At 51.4% G+C, this 22,366-nt stretch overlaps 1 protein-coding gene across 2 annotated transcripts in view; it reads left to right on the top strand.

Annotated features, from left to right (window-relative positions):
• The window catches only part of CIB4 (calcium and integrin binding family member 4), a 34,742-nt gene that overhangs the window by 7,425 nt on the left and 4,951 nt on the right, over window positions 1-22,366 (top strand). For both annotated transcript variants that reach the window (XM_023763483.1, XM_023763482.1), the window contains one exon: window positions 18,343-18,484. In XM_023763483.1, coding sequence (XP_023619251.1) covers window positions 18,343-18,484 — 142 coding nt within the window. The remainder of the gene's footprint in view (window positions 1-18,342; window positions 18,485-22,366) is intronic.

The raw sequence follows: 22,366 nt of genomic DNA, 5'->3' as shown, positions 1-22,366 counted from the left end.
AAGCCAGAATAGTTCTTTCCATACACATCCCTTTTCGTCTTTATTTTCTCCCTTTGTTCCTGGTTGTCGAGAACTTTGTCACTGACCATCAATGGTTCTCAGGTTAACTGGGGGTTTAGATGTAGGACTAAAGTTTCCCTCTGTGTCTTTCCAATCCTGGATGAAGCAGAAAACTTGCCTCCCACAACGAGCAAGGAGAGGCTTGCTGGGAGGTGGGGGCTCCGGTGTCCCTGTGTTTTCCGAGGCCCGAGGACGGGAGCTCATGACTCACCCTGCCCAGAACACATCTCTGGAAAAGGCTTGGAGAATGGGGCCCCAGGGAGCTCAGGCACCGCTGCAGCTTGGCTCGGGATCTCCAGTGGTCCGGGAAGGTTCTGTTTTCTTAACTTGGCTTCACTGTGGACAGTGAGGGCTGGGCAATACTGGGAAGGGTCTGCCCATCAGCGGGGAGCAGGGGAGAGCGGCCCGGGCAGCAGAGGGTGGTGGGGAAGCCTGCGGACAAGGCCCCGCCTGTTCCACTCAGAAGGCTTCTGTTTTCTCTCTGTCTGCTGCTCTACTTGGTGTATTTAAAAGTGAATTAGCTCAGTGTTTCTGTTCTTGTAAATAACGGTCTTGCTTTCTGTAAACACGGATGCGTAGTGGTGTGGTGTGACGGGGTGTCTAATTTCCGGGCCCAGACTGTGGGTGGCAGGACCTGTGGGAAGATCTCAGGTCTCCTGGAAGGTCGGGGCTGTGGAAGCTTGCACACTGTGTCTGCCTTGGGTCTGCCAATCCCCGGGTTCCTCCCTGTCGGTTTCCGCCCTTGTTTTGGTGGGGCACATCCTGCAGTAGCTTCCTGGTAAAGGTGCATGGAGGTAAATGCCTTCACACCTTACATATCTGAGTGTCTTATTCTCCCCTCACTCTTCAGAGAGGGAATTGAATTACAGGTTGGATATAATTTTTTTCCAATGCCAGAATTTGGAAAGCATCACTCTATTACATTTTAGCTTCGCTGTTGTTAAAAAGTTTCCTGATTCTTTTCGTGTGTAACCTGTTCTCTCCACCCCCACCCCCACCCCACCCCCCAGAAACTTGTATGCTCTTTGCTTCTGAAATTACCAACAATGTGAGTGAGTGTGGGTCCTTTTCCCCAGGTACCGGGCACACAGAGGACCCATTGGTGGGAACGGTCCTTCAGTTCACGGACATTTCTGTGAATTATTTCTTTGATAACTTCTCCCCTCTGCTTCCTCCGTTCTCTCGTTCTGGAGCGCTAATCTCCTGGTGTCGCCCATGTGGGCTGGTCCTTCACGTTTCATCGCTTCTCAGCTACCTGCCAGCTTCCTCTTTGTCTCTTCTTCCTGGGAACTCCCCTCAACTCGACCCCCAACTCTAATTTAGTTTCCCAGGTCTGCCATCATGCTTTGGATTGCCAAGAGCTCAAGTTTATTCCTTTTTTAAATAGTATCCTCTCCCTTTCTCCAGGCTGTGTTTTCTCCAATCTTTTCTCCAAGGTACTTTCCCCCACCAGCTGGTTTGGGTCTTGTCATTCCTGCCAGAGGCCTTCCCTGGAGAGCTGGTCATTGTCTGCTCATCATTAGAGTGGGGGAGGGGGTGGTTACTAAGAAGCTGTTTCAAAGCTCAGATCCTTGGGTGGGGTTTATGGACCGAGCTGTTCTGGAGGGTGAGCTGAAGGGGCCATTTCTTGAGGACACTCTAGAGAAGGCAGGAGTGAAGTCCTGGCGGCCACTATGCTGGAGCTGAGTCGGGAAAGAGGGCTGGTGGAGTCTCAGACTTAAATATATTAAATATATTAATTTAACTTCCAGTTCTCTATGGTGGTTGACGTCCCCAGCGCAGAACACTTCTGTTACGCTCATCTCAGAGAACAGCCCCCCAATCTTCTGCGGGGGCTGGAGGGGGCAATCACCCCACCTTGTCGAGTAGGGGGAGGTCTAGAACCCCAGCTGCCTTTCAAGACTTTCAGTCTGTCCTCCTGTTAGCCGACCTCCGTTTCCAGTGAGACCTGGTGCTTTCCAGAGCCTCCAGAGGGTTCTGGGATGTGGGACAGGTTGACACCTGCCGCCTCAGTCACCGCTCGCTCATCTGCTTCCCTCGCGTTCTCTCTGCTTCCGTAGCTCAAGCCTCTAAAGACGCCCTTTATTTCAGTTTGACGGGGTGTCAGGAAATAGATGCCAGTGCCCCACCTTTCATCTTCACTGAGGAGTCACACCTGGTGTTCAGGGGACACCCCAAAGCACCCTCTCCTCATCGCTGCCGCCTCGGGGCCTTCCACACAGACCGCGGCGGCCCCAGCCCTTTCTCGGTGCTTTCCACTCCCAGCTTCCCAGGCACCCCGCCTCCTGGTGTCCTCAGAGCCTCGCTCCCACGCTGGCCCGTCCCCACTCCACACTCCAGCCTGGCCAGGCTGCTCTGGGAGCCCCTGCTTCCCCACGGCCCCCTGGGAAATGTCACCCCTTGTCCTGTCTATCATCCAGGGAGAGTCCCATGGATAAGAGACGTTTTAAAAGAGGCTGATGAACAAGGTTCTCACACCTGGTTCTCATTCATTCTCCTCTGCATTGTGCACTGACTGAGGTTTGGGGGGCTTACGAGGCCTTTTCTTAGGAAATTCAGGGCTAAGAACAAACGGGAGAACCACAAACCTCGGAGCTTTACAGAGCTGATTCTTGACCCCAGTGCCAAACACTGGGGCCCAGAGAGGCCCACCCAGGCTACCTGGTGGACGCCGTCCCTCTTAGAGCGACCCAGCCCAAGACACCTTGGTCATGCTTTGGCAGCGTCCCCTCCCCACTTTTTAGGATGCTGAGTGGCTTCTGGGGCAGCCAGGCAGGTCTGGGAACAGCACCCCTCCCTGAAGGCCCCAGAAGGACCTCCCTAGTGGTGTCCTGAGGCTGGGCCGGCCAGTGCTCAGCCATCCGGCACCTACGCTAACTCCCGGCAGCCCTTGGCCGGCTGAGTTATTATCCGCGTTGACAGCTGGGGAAGCAGAGGGTCAAAGGGGGGTAAGCAATCCGTCCAGTGAAAACTCTGTTATTACAAATGACCGCCCTGCTTCGTCTTGCAGAGTCCTGGGCTGGAAGGGGTCCTGGTGGCCTGTGGGCGCCTGAGCCCCTTCTCCAGGGGTGATGGCACACCTGGCCACCTGAGAAGAGTGGGGGGGGGGGGCGGGGGAGGGAAGCAGTACCTGGACTCCAGGCATCTGCCTGTGCTTTTTTTAAAATCAATTTTGTCAGAGCTTTTTCTTGGCCAGGTTGCACCTCCCAGGAGTGGACAGGCCTTTATAAATGAAGAAACTGAGGCACAAGATGGGATCTGATCATACAAGGTCCCGGGGCCCCTCAGAGGCTGAGCAGAGATGGAGCCCAGGCTTCCCTCTGCAGCTCCCACTCCCACCACATCCCGAGGAAACGCTGAGGTTTGATCCCTGGTGCGGAGCCGGCCTGCCCACTCCTAACGTGCACCTCTCGGCTCCCGCACTTTGCATTCAGCCAGTGGGCACAGAATTGAGCACGCAGGGGAGGCAGCCTGCTGGGAGGGGGATGTTTGATTACCTACAGCCCGGACTAGGACAGCTGGACCCCGTGATAATCCTCATGCTGTATTTAGGCCACTGCCTGGGCCCCTCCCTCACCCTCAGATACTCTCCCTGGTTTGCTAAAAATAGCAGCAGATTTCATGGTTACAGCAATTCTACTTTCCAGCCCCAAATGTCCACTGCCATTAGTCATGTGCTTCTTGGTTACAGGCCCTGTCCAGGCTCCGCCTCATGTGCTTCTCACGGCCGTGATGGTTAAGTAAAGCTCAGTGGTATTTCCCCGTCGACAGATGGGGAAACTGAGTCTCCGGGAAGTTAACAGTTCTGTGCAAAGCCCCAGAATTGCAAACATACGTTTGTACCCAAGACCTGTTCGTTCTTCTCCATCTTCTGGGGAAGATGAAAGGTCACCAAGCAGGCGACATGTGTGTGCATACATGTCTACTTCTGTGTACATGCATGTAGCCAGGAGAGGAGGGAAAACAGGAGAGAGATATGGCCTGGACAGTGGGTGATGGAGGGGAAATGGCTGGGACACTCACCTGGGCCCCACCCTTGGGAGGCAGATCACGTATGTGTGTCTCGTTTTTAGGGTGGCCTGGACTTAGGTCCAGCTCATTTCCAGGGGAGGGGCCTCTCAGAGCCCAGCCTCTCGGGCTTCTGTGCCAGGCCTGGGAATTGTCTCACTCCCAAGTCCCCAAGCCAGGCCCCACCCCCAGTGCCGAGGCTCGTGAGTGGGACAAATGTTCCACCGAGAAAGAGGAGAGAACAGAGGGTGGGGCCTGCCCAGCCTCCCAGACCCACCTCCCAGGGCCTGAGCCTTCATCCCAGCTGAGATGCCTGCTGCCCCCTCCCTCCAGGATATTGGGGCTGACCCAGCACTTCCCCAAATGGAGCTGGTGGCTTCAGCTCACTCACCCGGGGCTGCAGGCACAGCCGCCCCAGTCCATGCAGCAGTTAAGTCAGCTGCCCTGCCCCACCCTCCCAGGCTGCCCTGCATCTGTGCTGTGCCTGGCACTGTGCTGACATGTCACACACACGTCATCTCATTTAATCCTCAAAGCGACCCGTGGAGGAGGGAGTTCAAAGGGGTTAAGCAACTCATGCACATCACACAGCTGATGAAAGGCGGCAGAGTCTCAACCTCCAGCCCCCCGCCCCCCGGGGGGAGGGTCCCCCAATTCCTGACGCAGAGTCAGAGCTGGGAGGGCAATTTGGCAGCTGGCTCACTCCCTGCATTTTCAAGCATCATTAGATCTTTTTCTGACAACTTCATCAGTTAGCGGGGCTCAGAATTGGCAAAAATCCTTATTTAGACATTCAGCCAAAGAATTAAGAAGTGGTTGGTTTCAGAAAAAGCTCAGGGATGTAGGACGCCGTCTTTGCTCTGGGCTGAGCAGCCAGCAGCAGAGAGCTGGGGTCTGGCTTCCCGCCTGGGCTGCGCCACTGGCCCAGCGGCCTCGAGCACGTCACTGCTCTTCTCGGGCCTCAGTTTCTCATCTCCCAGGTGTGTCACGCCTCCCAGACAGGTAGTCAGGAAAGCCTGGAAGGTGGGGAAGAGCTCTGGGTTCTAGTTTTAGCTCCCCCCCCCCACTCCCCTCGCCTGCCCCTGGCTGAGTGGTCTTGGGCCAATTCCTTCCTTTTTCTTGGCCCAACTTTCTATGTGGACCCCAGGGCAAGGCACAGATGCCCGGCGGCTCTGAACTGGGGCGATGGGGGTGGAGGGACTGGGTTGGAGGTTCTGTACCTGCAGTGGCTGCCTGTGTGCGGGGCCTCCGGGAGGGGCCGATGCATAAGGACTCCCCACTGCTTGGCTGTTGCAATTGGCTCAACCCATACTTCTCATTGCTGTCTGGGGCAGGAATTGGGGAGGAGTTTCAATTGTGTGGCGCCTGAGCATCCCCCGGCCGCCTCACGTGTCAGATTTCATCGGACCCTCTCATCGACCTTGGGAAGCAGCTCTGTGATGGACTTTGGTTCACGGAGGGGCCCATTCAGGCCTGGAGTGAATGAGTGACCTGCCCGCAGTCACCCAGCTGGCACCCGGTAAGGACCAGACCAGGACCATGACCGCAAGTCCAGCTCTCCTTGCTCCTCACATGCTTCTCACTTCCTGGGAGGCCTTTCTCATCCGGCCAAGTCCACGCGGCCCTTCGGTTGATCCTGCCCATGAGTCATGATTTCTCCGAAAGCTCCCAAGAGCACAGCGCGTTCCCCTTGCCCGGAGCACCTGACAGGCAGCTTGGGTTGTGGGAGGAGAGGGGGCTCTGAACCCGGTGGGCCTGGGTCTGGATGCTGCGGGGCAGGTCACCCAACTCCTCCGGGCCTCGCCTTCCTTCCCCTTAAGGCGGGGATGCGTGACCAGCTCCCTTTCCAGGGCCGCACCAGGATTCGGTGAGATGGGGGTCCCAGCCCCCCAGGTGCACACGTCACCCATTGCTCCTCCCGGTGAGAGGTGCCGGGGACTCGAGGCCAGAATGGCCGGCCCTGGTGCCGGATGAGGAGACGGAGGGTCTGGGAAGCGTTCACGTGGCCGAGGTGAGACGTGAACCGGGCTTCCTTCCGGAGGGGGAGCCGCCTCCCCCGCTGCACATGACTGATGGGATCGTTGAGAAGTATTGCTCGCACCCCAGCTCCCCAGCGGCACCGAGGGAACAGGCTAGTCCAGCACCCTGGTCCCAGCCCCGGGCTCTCAGAGCACAAGACAAACAAGCCCATCTCAGCTTTGCAAGGCCCTGGTCCCTACGGCTCCTCTCCACCCGCTGGCCGAGGCGCTCTTCCCCTCATGTCTTTCCCGATAACTTCATTTGTGCCCCCAGAGACCTCAGACTTGTTTAAAAATAGAAAAATAAATAACATTGTTCCTGAACGGCTCCCACCCGCCTTTGGGCCTCCTAACGAGGTGCTGGCCAGGCTGGCCGGGGCTCTGTTCCCAGGGTTTTGGACCCTCTGCAGGCCTCGGGCATGCCGCCGCCTCCGCAGGGACAAGGCACCCGCAGCTCTGAAAGGCTTCCCAGTGGCATGAGCGGCCAGCATGGGGGGGGGGGGCGTGTGCTGCCTGCCCGGAGCTGTAGGCCACTGGGGCTCCGCACAGCTGGGGTGCGGGGACACATTCACCCAGGCCCCGGAAGGGCAGGCCAGGCCCAGCACAGGTCCAACCACAGAGGGGCTTCCCGGGGACCCTTCCCTTCTCTTAGCTCTGGGCTCAGCCCCTAACAGAGCCACAGGCCCCTTTGGTGTACGGGGCGCAACGGAGGCCTCCTGGACTCAGCCCTCCAGTCTCCCAGGCTCATCAACCTTGTTGTTGAAAGTCCTGGACTGGAGTTTGCCGTTTGTACCTGATCTCAGTTTTCCCCATCTGAAAAGTGGACCTAATCCTAGCAGCCCTGCCTACCTCAGGGTGTTTTCTGAAGACTGGATACGAATGGGTGGGAAAAAGCTGAAATGCTCCAGGCAGATGAATGGGATTTGGGGGCAGCATTCATGGAGGAATGATAGCATGTGGCATTGGAAAGGTGCAGACGCAGACCAGGAGATGAATGGCAGCCTTCTTCCACTGAACTTCATCTTCAGGAACATTTCCTGCCAGGAGTGCAGGCGAGGCGCGCCCCCCCCCCCCCCCACTGGGTCTGGGAGCCAGTCCAGTTCTGCCTGGGGCCCAGCCCTGGGCGTGCAGATTACAAAGCAGAAAAGAGAAGCAACAACCCCTGCTTCCCACCCTCTAGGAAGGAAAGCTTGTTTGCTTGCTTAGCAAATCATCTCTGCGGCCGACTTTCTTTTTTAACTTGCTTTTTAGTTATTGTTAACGTAGCATGTCAGCATGATAATACATTTTCTAAAAGCAGTTCCTTAGCACCCAAACACCCTCACAGAAGCTGTCATTTCTTATTTTCCTTGGCCACCTTTCCCCCCTGGGGCACTCCTTATTTTACATCACTGTGGACAGAAATATAATTTTATTTTGTGCTTTTCCCCCCCATTAGGCATAAATGTTTCTTCATGTTGCTACATAGTCTGTGTAATTATCATTTTATGGTTGTATAATTGCATTGAGTTCTGATTTACTAAACCATCCTCTCATGGCTGGACATTAACACTGTTTCCGGTTTGGGGTTATTATTTTTTTGCTACTATAAATAATTTTGCAATAAACATCCTAATGTATTATTTTCTTCATTAAAAAAAAATGTTTTTTCTTAGTTTAGATTTCCAGATTCTCCTTGGAGGCATTAGAAAGATAGGGCCGTCCATTCCGGGAATTTGAACTCTGTAGCCGTTAAAATGATCATAATACTATTTAGCAACATGGAAAAACATTGATGTCTCAAGGGGGGTAAAAAGCACAAGATTTAAAAACCTGGGCTCCTAAATATCCTTAATCTGAGTCAACGATAAAAGACAGAGCTGGGTGACATCACTAGAGACCTCTCTCCAAGGTGACATAGATGCCTAAGGGTCACTTGGCATGTGGTGCCTAAGGGTCACTTGGCATGTGGTTTTGCAATAGGCGCATGTGCCTGGGTTGTGGTCCAGTCCATCTTCTCCATCCTCCATGAGAGTGTTGCTGGAGCCCTTCCCCAGATGCACTGCTCTCTGGGCATCTCCTGCCAATTTGGGGCCAACCCCCCCCCCCTCCGCCCCCAGTTCTCCTCCCCCTGGTACCATTCTGGAGGGAGCCGCTGTGGACCTGGGTGCAGAACTCCACATCACCCCTGTGACCCAGCATTGGCTCACCCTGCCACCCCCCAGATGCCAGGGTTCATGGGACATTTTTCACTCCCGCCCTTGGTCCTCCTTGAGCTGGCACCGGCATCAGTCATAGCACGTTCCTTGGCACTCAGCCTGGACCTGCCTGCTGACCCAGCAGCTTGACACCACCGTGTGCATCCCCCAGCCCCACCCCCCACTCCTATTTTGAGGCAGCGTCTCCCTGAAACCCACTCCATGCGAAGAGCTCAGGTTTGAGGGTCGGACAGATCTGGGGTCATGTTCCTGGTCTTTCTTTTGTTTGGCTATTTAACCTCTCTGCTCCTTGCTTTTCTTCGTCTATACAATGGGCTTACGGAGATCTGCTGTTTGGGTTGACGTCAGGAATAAATGGGATGACACGTGTGACTGTGGTGGGCACAGCACCGGGTTCATAGAAAATGTGTAGCAAGCGCCCATTTCTCTCCTTCCTGCCTGTCCCCCTGGGCCCAAGGCGAAGCATGAATCAAGTGTGATGCCTGGAGATCTGGGCCGCCAGTAGGCGCTTATTGAACGCCCAGGTGATGATGAATCATGGCTGGCGGGTAGGGCCGTTAGCAGTCACGGGCAGCCTGCTGGGCTGGGGCCATGTGCCCAGGATACAGGGGAAAGTGAAGAATAGGAAGTTGGAGGTTTCAAATTTTCAGTAGTCTAAAACGCTGGGGAGTGAAACAAAAACGGGACTTTAAATCGCTTCATTCAGTTTGCAGTGTTGAGAGAGAGAGAGAGAGAGAGAGAGAGAGAGAGAGAGAGAGGAGAGAGAGAGAGGAGAGAGAACTATTGGAGATAGAGGAGCTATGTGTGTGAGACCATTCTAGTTTATATCAGTTGATTCAAAGTGAAGGACGAAATAGATCAACTGTTGTTGCTTAGATGTGTTGATGAAAGAGAAATGGTTGTCTCGAGGCAAAGATATACATCCTCCAGAGTTCACAGGGGAACTTGCTCCCAGGGGCCGAGGGTGGGTGTCCCCGCACAGCTGCAAAGCAGCCCCGACACCATCTGAGAACCCCTCCTGCTTACAGACAGGAAGGCGGCTTGTAAACAGCGGGCGGAACCAGGAGGCCCGGAGCTGCTCCCGTGAGAAGCAGAGGCCTCCGTCCCAGCCCTCCTGGAACCGTGGCGCCCGCATCCCCTGACTCCCAGGTTCCTGCTTGCACACAGGCCTTTAGAGCACAGGTACAGACTGTGTTTTAACCGTTTTCATAGGGGTTGCTGTTGGCGTTTTCCACAGGAAAAACTATAAACTGTTGTTAGGTTCCCAGCCTGCGGCCCGAGTCAGTGCTGGTCGGGGTGCAACAGCATCAACACAGAGAAAGCAACTCCTGAGCCCAGAGGCACCTGGGGCTGCAACGCCTTCCCTGGGTTCTACGCCCTCTGAGCACACAGACCTCCCCCTTCTCTTCTTGTCTTGGGGGAGGAGGGAGCTTACAAGGGACAAGGAAGAGGGGCTCTTCTGTCTCCTTATGTCCTCTCCATATCTGCTTCACTTCCTATTAATCCAAATAAAGCTCTTGACCTTTTCACCGATTTTCAAAGAAACTCCACTCATGCCAAGCACTGCGCGAATTTTGGTCGGCACTGCGGAAGGCTGGGGAGGGGAAAGAAGGGAGTGGTCTCAGGAAGGGTCCCATCTTGGAGCATTTGCACCCATCACCTCCTCTCCTCTCCCTCTTCCATCTGTCCTCCTCAGCCCCCCCTCCTAGAGGGCCCGCCACTCCCTTCTCTACTGGGCAGAGAGCTCCTCTAGTCCTGGCCTCCCAGCAGAGGGGTCTCTGCTCACAGGACGTCCTCCCTCCTCCGGGCATGTGATTTTTTCCTCATTCTCCTGGTCATTCAATAAAACAACAAAGCCTTAGGGCTGGCCTAGAGAGCCATCCATTCAACAGCAGCACTTTGTCTGGTGCTCCGGGAGAAGTGGTTTTCATCAGGATGGCTAAGGCGGGAAATGGCAACATTTCCTAAATAAATCCGGCAGGAGCTGGAAGAGGGGAGTAAGAGGGGAAAGGCTGAACCGACATGTTGATGAGAAAGACAGTTTGTCACAGGTGGACAATTGACAGTGAGCAAGGAGAGAATGTGTGTGTGTGGGGGGGGGGCGGGGGGCGTGTGGGTTGGGGGTGATGTAACTTGCCTGCCTCTGCAGGGCCTGGCCTCAGTCAGTGAGGTCAGTGAGATGGGGAGGAAGCTTTGGGAGGTGTCTGTGTGAAATCAATGTTTCCAGGTTGGGCATTAGCCCTGGGGAGAGGTCAGAGGTTGGTCCGGCGTGCTGATCACCACTTCCTGCACCGCCCCGTCCCCACCCCTGTCCTTGCTGGGTGAGAGGCTGTGACTGGAGGGGACAGTGGCAGGGGCGGAGGGTGCGTGTGCAGCATCTGGCATCACGTCTCTGCCATTCGTTAGCACTGTGACTTTGTGTCGCCTAAGGATGGGCTTGCAGATGCTTGGGCCCTACCCCTCAAGGTGCTGCTCCGAAAGCCCGGGTGGGGTTCAGGGATGTGAATCTTGAGGAAAGCTGCCCATGGGACTCAGACACGCAGAGGGGTGCTAGCTTCTCTGTGATTGGCTATCCCCAACTGCAAGATGAGGTTATGTGCTCACATGTCCTCTCCCTTCTCACCTCTTCCCACCAGACCTGCTCTCCTTGGAGCCCCATGGAGCTCTCACTGGGAGGCGATGCCTCTAAGGCCACAGCCTGCAGCTGGCCCTGAGGCGCCCAGTGGAGCCAGAACTAACGTTTCTGCTGCCCACCGGCAGGCAGGGTGAGCTCCTGGCAACGTGTTGGCCCAGGTAACAACTTGCCTTGGGAGCTCCACAGTTGTGGCATTGCCCGCGGTGATGCTGACAGGAGGACGGGAGCTTTGACTGGGGGCCTGCCAGTACCAAGTGTCTTGCAAATATGACCTCATCTGACCCCCATAGCCCCCCAGCAGAGTGATGATTCTGCCCATTCTGCAGATGGGCCAAAGGGGAGGCTCGAGGCTCTGCCCCAGGTCACACAGCTTGTTTTGCTTGTTGCTCTTGTGAACCGGGAACGTGAATGTTGTTTAATGTGCTGTCAGACACTGTAGGGTTAGTTGACCTCAAGCTGCTGCAAATATTAATGTACAAATGTGAATAGACACTTATCTCTAGTGTAAGCGTTGTTTCTCCTGTAACAGATTTGATAAACAAATGGGGGGACCATTGGCCTTTTGGTTCCTTTTTTTTTTCTTTTTTGCTCGGGGAAGTTGCGTTACTGAAAAACGGAGATGGCCTAAACCTTGAAAGCTGCGAGACATCCACATCTTGTAACTGTCAAATAACAACGTATTGTACTCACGTTTTAGAGTCGGTCTGACTCCAGAGCCTCTGCTCCTTCCACTCCCCGCCTCCAGCCTCAGGAGCACCATGCCAGGCCCAGGCCGCCCCCAGATCGCAGGCCGGCAGCCCTCTGGGTTCCTCTGTGCTCGCAGGAGGCCCCGGCAGCGGCAGGTACCTGCGGGCCTGGATTCGGGGAGAGGCTGCTCTGTGGGTCGGAGGCAGGTTCAGGACACGTGCTCCCAGGGGTGTTTAATAATATTGAACATTTTTACTGCCTTGCTCCCCTACTTGTTCCATTAGCGATCCGCCTCCAGCTGCCGGCAGGACACATCCTCAGCCTGTCCCTGCCAACCCATCTGTCACTGGGAGACAGCTTGCCTACGGGCCTCTCTGTTTTTAGACTTCAGGAAGGTTGGACATCGAAAACACAGAGACTGTTCCTTCCTTATAAACAGCTGGGGAGAAGGGTGCGTCTGGGGCCCGGCCAACGGAGGGAGTGCATTTACCTACGTGTGTTTCCCCTCCTCACGCTCTCTGCTCCCAGCTCCCCTGCAATGAAACGCCAGGCTTCTCTCCACCTGTGAGGATCACACAGACCAACCTGGGCCCTCGAGGGGTTTCAGGGTCCAGGTTAAGCCCCGCGGCCGCTCTCCCCCACTTAACACTTTTATCCGTCCAGGTGAAACCGGGGCAGTCTGGGCAGGAGGAGAGAGTGGGTGGCATGTGAGGAAGGAGGGAGCTCTGCTGTCTCCCTGGTTTCCTCCCCCTGGCCCAGAGCAGCTCCCCGAGTCCTGCCCCATCTTGCCCCCTGCCCAAACCTGCCCTTGGCTCGGATCTTGTCTCTGTCCTCTAGTTAGTTCCTCCTTCCGGGCCCTTAGTCAGTCCCACCTCCCAGCAACGTTACCCTGTCATAACTCTTGTCATTTTATTTTGCTTGTATTTAATTCAGACACGTCTCTCTTCCTGTTTCTGAAGACACTGCTGTGCGTCAGTGCCTGGGCTGAGCCCCATGCAGGACAGACGGGGCGGGGTATCTCCATCATTCTCATTCGGGGGCCCCAGGTCCTCGTTCAGTGCCGGGCGCACAGGAACTAACTCACTGTATGCTTTTGCTTCAAGGGCTTGAAGCTCAGGTCATGAGCTTTGTGTCTTGAATCCCTAACTGAGAAGGCCACATCCTTTGGCGCTGCTGGTTTGTTCTCCGAGCAGCTCCTGACTGGCAGGGGCATGGGACTCGGGGAAATGCCTTGAACCCTGACCCCTCTGGGTGTGCAGGGATGCGGTTCTGAAACAGTTTCTTGGGAAAATATTTAACGAAATACCCAATGGAGTCCAGCGCGGCGCTGTAGACAGAGCAGTGCGTTTAGAGTGTGAGTCCTTCCCTGGGCTTTAACTTTCTCTGTAAAACAGGGTGGTAGCACCTGCCGGCCGGACAGTCACCGCCTGGCCCAACGCTTTGCATGCGGTAGGTGGCAGGTTCTCATGCACCTTGGCTTGGCAAACGGACCGAATGCTTCCAACTCAACACTGCCACCTTCTGGCAGAGTTTCTCTAGAGCTGCAGGGTGACTGGGTTTAGACCCACAACTAGGAATTCCTCCCGGGCAGTGGGGTTGAAGAGGCATCTTGCTCATCTGTTCTGTGTAGCCCAGAGGCTCCATCCACCTCTGGCTTCCCAGCTGCTGCCCCTGGTGACAAGCTTTTTCATGTCCCCAGGGGCAGCCACTTCTTAGGTGCAAGTAGCCCAGGAGCCCAGGGTTAGAAGGGACTCCACCCAAGACAGACCTGGAATTCCTGACCCCTCTGTTTTCTCCCAGTGAGGGACCTTTTAAATGTTTAAATAAAAACTTAATCCTTTCTCCTCCAATGAACTCATTCAATACTGTTCATTTCCTTGTAGTATATATATGCACCGCTTTCCCTGAATACCACTGATTTTGATATGCTGTGTGTTCATTTTCATTTAGTTCAAATTATTTCCTAATTTCCTTCTGATTTCTTTGACTTTGAGGGCGTTCCAGATATCTTTCTGTTATTTATTTCTAATTTAATGTTGTTGAGGTTGGGAAACATGCTTTGTCTGATTTAAATCCCCTTAAATTTATTGAAACGCAGCAGACGCTCTATCTTGGTAAATGTTCCAAGTGCGCTTGAAAAAAAAAAGTGTATACTACTGTGTTGGGTGGAGTATTCATAAAATGTCAAGTAGCTCAAGTTGGCCGATGGTCTTTTCGAGGATTTTACATCCCTAATAATTTTATGTTCTACTCCTTTTATCAATTACTGACAGAGGGGAGTCGAAATCTCCAGCTATAATGTGGATTTGTCTCTTTGAAAGAATTTAAAATGAGAAAAAGTTCTCTATTTACTCACATACTTATCATTTTTGGTGCTCCTTTCCTTGTGCAGACCCAAGCTCTCTTCTGGCATTTTCCTTCTCCCTGAAGAACTAACTTTTAATATACTTTTAGCTCTGGCCTGGTGCTGATGAATTCACTCAGCTTTTATTTGTCAGGGGGGAAAAAGTTTTTTGCCGTTAGGTTTCAAAGATATTTTAGCTGGGTATAGAACAATAGGATGAGAGCTTTTTTTGTTTTGTTTTGTTCCAGAGAGTTAAAGATATTGCTTCATTGCCTTTTGGCTTGCTTTGTTTCTGAGAAGAAATCTATTATCATTTTATCCCCTCCTCACTCCTGAAACATTTTTCTCTTTACTAGTGGCTTTTAGCAATTTGATTCTGCTGTGCCGTGGTATGGTTTTCTTCAACTTCCTTCTCCTTTACTTGGGTTTTACTGAGCTTCTTGACGGTGGGTTTATAGTTTTCCTCATCATGCTTGTCTCTACTTCCTTAAACATATGTAGCCTATTTGTAGCTTTGTCAATGGTTGCTCGCCCAATCTTGCACAAAACCATGAGGGGCCTTTCGGGGAGCACTTCCCCCAGTAACCCGAGGCCTCCACTCAGGACCTAGGAGGGGCTGGCCTCCTCTGTACCCCCCCCCCAGCAGATACCTCCATCCACTCCTTCCCTTGACAGCTGCTCTACATCTGTTAAAAAATATAAACACTCATCGTATCCTCTAAAAAAGAGTTGGTAGCAGACAAAATGAACAAAAATAAAACATTATTCAAAAATAAGGAACACTAAAAATTGAGAGCTTTCTCAGCAATGAGCCATTTTAAATGAAATGACACCGTTTGATTTTTTTTTTTTAAGGAGACCTTAAAAATCGAAGTGCGTCAAGGACGTCATTATTGAGTCACAAGCGTATTTTTGTGTGCATTTTTTCCAGCAACTGTCAAACGCTCTTTTTGACTACATGCTAGCTGGGGAAATGGAGAGGAGATATTTTTAAGCTAAGTCCAAATATTTTCCCTCTGACTTTCATCTTCAAATCAAATCTCTTGTTCATTAACTTTGAGAAGATCTTTAAGGAAAAACTTTTGGATTTTTGGCAGGGGCTGTCATGGTTTTATTATCAACAAACTGTAGTTTCTGTTTCCAAAAAAAAAAAAAAAAGTCCCCAGCATTTGGGGTTTATATTCGCCGTCTCTGGTTTTATCGCCTCGATGGAGACTGCACTACTGAGTTACCTGCATAAATCTCCACGCCGACGTGTTTATATCCTCTTGTTCAGAATGCCTGCACACCAGGGTGCACGCTATTCCTCAAAGGGAAGCGTTGCTTTGTCAGTTGTCATCTTCTTCCTCCTCTGGAGGATTGAAGACGTCTCCACGGGTGTGACTGTGAACGCAGGCCGTAACTCTGGTTAGACCTTGGAATTTATTGGTTCAGACTTCAGATTGTTAAAACAATAGCCACAAAAATCCGGAATACAGTACACGGGCACTGGGATCACTCGTGAGCCTCGCTCCCTCCCCTGCCTCTTCCCAGCTGTTCTGGGTGCTGGTGGCTGGGCTGGAGCCCAGGACGCCGGCTGAGCTGGCATTGGCTGAGGATAGAGAGCTGGGCAAGGCACGGAGGTAGCAGCTCTTGGGCCCTTAGAAACCCTCCCTGCAGCACCGCTGGCATCCCTTTGCATGAAGCTGCGTCTGTGCTAAGGACATCTCATCATAGTGGAAGTCCGTGCCCTGACATCTCCCTCCCAGGAGAGATGAGGCAGGGAGCCTCCGGGAGAGAGGAGCTGCCATTGTTGGAACAGAGACAGGCCCGGGACACCCACCTGGGAGGTGTCCGCCAGCCCTCCCTGGCCTCCAGGGGTGTGGAGGCGAGAGGATGGAGAGCTCTGTGACCCGGCCTCTCGGGAACAGGGTCCCCTGCTCCTCTGTCGAGCCCCAGCCCAGTGGCTCCTTGTGGCCTTCACCTTGTCCTCGTGGCTTCTCCCTCCCACAGCAGTTGCTCCTGCCCTCCTGCAGTGCTGCTCACATTTGTATCGACAGTCACCACCCAGCAGACAGAGTTCTCACAGGCGCGGGCTACTCCCTGGACTTCAATTTAGGCTGTTTCTGTGCTTTGTGTCAAAAAAAGTTTTTTTTTAAAATTAAAGTAAAAATTTGAAGATGGTTCTAGTTCCAAGGTTTCTCACATTTTAAAGGTCACATGCTCTGCCTCCATCATCATCTTTTTCTCTGATGTGTATTTGCCAGGAGGCACCATGGGGGAAACAGTGCCAGGCAGACTCAGGAGACCTGGGTCTTAGGCTGATGACCTTGGACAAGTCCCTCTCCTCCTCCAGGCTGCACGTTCACCTCTGAGGTCTGAGGGGTCCGTCCAGATCAGCGGTCTCCATGCATCCCAGCAGTAAGAAAATGTGGAGCGTGCACCCATAATATACATATGTTATCTACAAATGATGTGCCTTTACTATCATACCCATGTTAACTTATCAAAGCTAAAGATTACATAAAATATGTTAAGATATTTTACATAAGTACCATATTACATAAAACATTTTATTTTATAAAGCAAAATTTTATATAACAAAATTTCTCCCACCCACAATTTAATCGTTGGCTTATAGCTAATGACCATAGTGTAAGGAAAAGCAATGTGGTTGATGGGCTTCATTATGCTGTGAAATCTTGCTTTAACCTTTGACACAGAGCCATTCGGAGGTCTGGTTCTAGCTGAGTTTATTTTTTATGGCTGTCAGAGCTAATCCAAAGACAAGAGGTGTGGTGTTGGCTGTATTCAATCATGGTACTCATTACCAGTCTCATCCACCAATGAAGGGCTTTTTATTGAAGTTAAGCTAGTAGATGCCCATCGTCTCTATGTCAGCCAGTGGCTCTTTACAAGCTAAATGGAAAGCATTGCGTTTTCATATTTTTTTTATATATATTTTATTGATTTTTTACAGAGAGGAAGGGAGAGGGATAGAGAGTTAGAATCATCGATGAGATAGAAACATTGATCAGCTGCCTCTTGCACACCCCCTACTGGGGATGTGCCCGCAACCCAGGTACATGCCCTTGACCGGAATCAAACCTGGGACTCTTCAGTCCTCAGGCCGACGCTCTATCCTCTGAGCCAAACCAGCCAGGGCGCGTTTTCATATTTTTAACAAATGGACTCAAAGCCCTCTGACCCTCTTCATTTGGATGATTTTCAAACAGACTTTAAAAATCTGTGTCTAATGTTCGCAGGTTTGCAGCATTTTTTCTAGGTGACAACACATGTGTTCAACAACAAAAGTCTCATTTTCAAAATATTCTCTGACTCACTGTTCAGATGAGTCACTTTTACCTTGAAGAGTCAGAAGAAACTGAGTTCATTTTTGGGTGGATATCTGCTGAGTTGCCTCTGAGCTGGGTGTTTGCTCAGAACCCCGTGGTTCGGGCAGGCGTCAGAGGGCCCTCTGCCGCATGCCCCTGGGCAGGCCCAGGTCAGGGACACCAGGGGTTCCTAAAATCACATGACCCTGACTCACATGGGGCTCATAATTTGAGAAATAGTTTGGTTTAAAAGAGAACATTGTTGATATGTATAGTAGTTCGGTAATAACTAATAGTTATCATTTGTTGAGTGGTATTTATCTGTCATTCTGCTGTTTAATCCTCACCACAAAACCATTAGGTAGATTCAGTGTTATCTCACCCTGTTTTGTAGGTGAGAAAGCTTAGGCTCTGGGAGATTATGTAATTTGTCGAAGCTGAGGTCACTCACTAGCAAATAGTGAAGCCAGGACCTAAACCCAGGCCTGGCTGACCTCTACATCCATACGTTGACAGTGGCTAACACTGGAGAGTGGATTACAAACCATTTGTATCCCATTCTTTATTTTGTTTTTGGTATTCTCAAAGTTTTATACAAAAAAATGGAGAAAAATTAGTAACCATAAAAAAGAATGACACCTTTGGAAGGTTTGTGCAGGAGGGGATGACTGGGGAGGAGTGATGCTGAGCCTGCTCTATCATCCCGTATCCTCTCTGACGGTCCTAGCCAGGGGTGGGCAAACTTTTTGACTCGAGGGCCACAATGGGTTCTTAAACTGGACCGGAGGGCCGGAACAAAAGCATGGATGGAGTGTTTGTGTGAACTAATATAAATTCAAAGTAAACATCATTACATAAAAGGGTACGGTCTTCTTTTTTTTAGTTTTATTCATTTCAAACGGGCCGGATCCAGCCCACGGGCCGTAGTTTGCCCACGGCTGGTCCTAGCTCATTGACTCCAATATTTAGTTGTTGCTATTATTTTCCTCTCAAACTCATTACACTGTCAGGTAAGTAAGGCTCAGGGAGGCACGAACCTGACGTTGGTAGAACTCCTCCTCGTCTTCCCCACCCACAGGCCAACCCTTTCAGAGACCGAATCTGCAGGGTGTTCTCCCACAACGACGTGTTCTCCTTTGAGGACGTGCTGGGCATGGCGTCCGTGTTCAGTGAGCAGGCCTGCCCCAGCCTGAAGATCGAGTACGCCTTTCGCATCTACGGTGAGTGCTGTGGGGGATTGAGTGCTGAGGGGGGACGTGCCATAGAGTAAATACCACGTCTGGAATCCATCAACATCCGTGTATTGGTGGGATGGTGTTAATTGGGGTTTACTGGGTATTTAAGAGTATTACCATGTTTGCCCAGACTGTAGATTTTTAAAAAAGAATTGAGAGTTATTATTCCAATGGATTGATACATTTTCCTCTATGTCATCAGAGGCAAACAAATGGTTATTGGTGTTGATATTTCATGATCTTGGTGTGGGCAGGAGAGAGATAGAGGTAGAGATAGAGATAGAGATAGAGATAGAGATAGAGATAGAGATAGAGATAGAGATAAATTACATTATGGGTATAAAGCAGTTTTGCTTGTTTTGTAGAACTTACTAGTAAGAGATTTGAACACTGAAACTCAGCCATTAAATGAGTGAGCAATCTTGGGCAAATCATTTCACTTTTCTAAATGACGAAGTTGAGACAAATCACTCTGAGGCCCTATGACCTTTTTTGTCTCTGATTTTGTCTTGGGTAGCCATAGGCTCTGCAAAACTTCCACCCTTCAGCAGGCCATCTCGGAGAAGTGTCCCCACCCCCAGCCTCTGTAGCCATGTCTGTTCCTGCGACTCTGCTTCTTCCTGGCGGAGGTTGCCTGCCATTCTCAAAAGGAATCAGAATGAAAGAAACAAAGAAATCTTGGGAAGCCTTCAAACAGACCATGTTCAAGGCTTTAAGCTCATTGTGACCATTCCTTGGCCCCAAAGGACGTATTCATTTAGGCTTATACATTTTGGCACCTCACCTGCCTCCTATCCCTGCCAGCTCCTCCACACGGCAGACGCCATCTTAGTCCTGCCTCACCCTAGTGGACTTGGGTAGGATGAAGTGGAAGAGTTTTAGGCCAGGTGGACCTGTGAGGACACAGTTTTCTCATCTATGAAAAGGACTTACTGCTATGTTTGCATCCTATCCTATATTTGCTGACACTGCCCTCAGGGTCAGCATCCAGTAGGCTCAATCACAGTCACAGATTGCCCTACTGAGAAGGGCTGAGTAGGCACCTATTACAGTCATTTCCACAGAGAGCGCTCAAAAACTCTAAATAAAATATAGTAAATAACTACTTGATGGCACTGGAAAGCTACCAAAAGCAAATCGATTCTAGCGGGGGCTGACTCTTGAAAGGAAGAAATGACACTTGATGGTCCCCCTCCCCTGCCTTTAAAAAAAGAAAACGTTTTTAGCCTGAAGGTGGGCCTCCATGAGTAGCATCATGCAGGACTGACAGAAACTCTGCACCCTTTCTGGTGTGAAGAATCAGAGAAGTGGGGGCACTTTCCCCCTGAAAAATGAAAAGAAGGGGGAGTCCATGAAAGAAGAAAGCCAGAGAAAGGGGGCCCACGTTTTGTGTAAGAGCTGTGCCTAAATCGCCTCCTTACCGCTACATCACATGTCCACAGGCAGACTCCAAGCAGCTGAGGTGAGGGTAAGAGAACTGAACTGAGATGGGAGCTGCCACTGCATTTTAACAGGGACCCTATGGGACAGGGTGAGCAGTTTGAGTCTAACCAATGGCCTGTTAAAACAAAAAATGCAGCAATCTTTGGAGGAATATAACAGAATATGGAATTTCCACAACCAAGTGTTTATAATGTCCAACATACGATCCAAAATTAGTCAATATACAAAACTTGTTTTAAAAATTGATGCATTCTCAAGAATGGAGACTGGCTCTGACATGACCCTGATGTTTGGACTAGCTGATAAGTATCTTAAAACAGCTATCATAACCATGCCCAATGATATAAAAGAAAGTATGTTCACAATGAATAAAAACATGGAAATTCTCAGCAGAGAAATAGAAACGGCAAGAAAGAATCCAGTGGAAAATATGTAACTAAAAAATAAAATATCTGAAATAAAAATCACTGGACGGCTTCACAGGAGAATCAAAGGAAAGAGTCAGCAAACCTGAAGATAGATCAATAGAAATATAATCTAATCTGAAAAATAGAAAAATGTTAAGAGAAAGAAGGAATGCGCTAGAGCCTCAGGGACACATAGGGCCATAGAAAGGTCTCACATAAATCAATTAGAGTCTCAGGAGGAGAGGAAAGAATGAACAGAGCAGAAAAGATATTTGGGTTGGGGGCGGCGGGGGGGATATTTGGCAGATGGTCAGGAGGTGAGACTTTCTCCTTTCTCTCTATGGCTGCCTAATCTCTCACCCTTGCTTCTCTCTGTGCACTTTCTCTTTCTGCAAATCTGGTCTTTATGCCTCTGACCCTATGGGCTGAAGATGACTGAACTGCCTCCCCCCCCCCGCCCCCACACACACACACCTGGCCTCTGGGCTTCGCTCTGACTAGCCACAAGCATCCCTTCTCATTTCCCTGTTCCCAGGAGATGCTGATGGGCTCAGCCAAACCAGTGATGCAGCTACCCCTGGGGTAGATGATCAGCCTTGTCCAATCAGCCTCGGCCAAGAAGAAGCAGAGTCGCAGGAACAGACGTGGCTGCCGAGGCTGGGGGTGGGGACACTTCTCCGAGATGGCAAAGTGTAGGCTGGGCAGAGGTCCCCAGAGATGTCTGCCTCCGCTGTCTTTCCATGGTTTCCAGAGCAAAACAAACAAAACCGCTTAAACCTTCAGGGAACCAGAAGAGCAGCCGATTCTCTTCAGGCTTCAAGGCACAGGAGCTAAATTGTGTGCAGCTCAGAAGTGGGGAGAATGCCCTCACTCCCAAGAGGTCAGGCAGAGTGCCTCAGATCAGATCAGGGGCGGACACCACCTGTCCCCCACGCTGTCCTGTGTCTTCCTCCACCCTCCTCTCCGGTTCCCCTCCAATGGTTTCCTTCCTCCTCGGGCTCAAATACAAAAACAAAATGCGCAAAGCCCTCATACACATCAGCTCTGCAGAGAGATGCCTAGGGACCCATAAACGCCGGCTTCATCAGATATACCCAGGCAAACCCTGGACTCAGAGATCTGTCACCGTACACAGCTGTCAGCAGGATTAGAGGTGGGGCACGTGGATCTCTGAGCCTGGTGCCAGGCACGTGGTAGCTGCTCGATATATTGAGGTGGTGACAGCAAGTGAAGGAGGAAGAAGAGGGAAAAATAGAAGGGAAAAGAGAAGGAGACAGGAAGGACAAGAGGAGGATGGTAATGGCTGTGGAGATCACTCTTAGCCAAAGTCCAAAGACCCAACTCAGTGCTCCAACCCTTTGCCACTCCAAGTGTGGCCCATGCACCAGCAGCGTCAGCATTGCTGGGAAGCTTGTTAGAAATAGACTCTCGCCCTCCCCACCACCACCCCCCCCCCCCACACACACACACTGAATCAGGTGGTTCCTCTGTACCTTCAAGTTTAAGAAGCTCTAACCCACTGGTTTGCAGACATGGATGCATATTGGAGTCACCTGGGGAGCTTTCAAGACCTACGGACGCTTGGGCCCTGCTGCAGATTTGATGTAACGGTGATGGGTAGGCCCCGTTTGGTGGGCTTTTAAAAAGCTCCCTGGGTGATGCTAAAGTGGAGCAGAATTTGAGAACTGTTGCTCTGACTGACTGTCTCAATCTCAGTTAGGACTGCATTCAGTTATGAACAAAACAAAACAAAACAAAACAAAACAAAACAAAACAAAACAAAAAAACCATCATGGAGCCAGGCAGTGTGGAGCCAGGGAATGTCCAGGAAGTAACCCAGAGCCCTGCGCCTTCAAGCCTCCTGATTGGCCATCTTTAGTCTGAGACTGGTCCTCCCAATCACAAGATGGTTGCTTACCTACAGGCATCTCACCTTCATTCCAGCAGAAAGAAAAGGGGATGGAAGAAAGGATACGGACACAATGGACATTCGAAGGCACGGTTAAGTCCACTCTCC

Source organism: Myotis lucifugus, unplaced genomic scaffold, assembly GCF_000147115.1.
Source record: "Myotis lucifugus unplaced genomic scaffold, Myoluc2.0 scaffold_285, whole genome shotgun sequence".
Lineage (NCBI taxonomy): Eukaryota > Metazoa > Chordata > Mammalia > Chiroptera > Vespertilionidae > Myotis > Myotis lucifugus.
The sequence above is the reverse complement of the archived record's forward strand: the minus strand, read 5'-3'. Positions and strand labels throughout refer to the sequence as shown.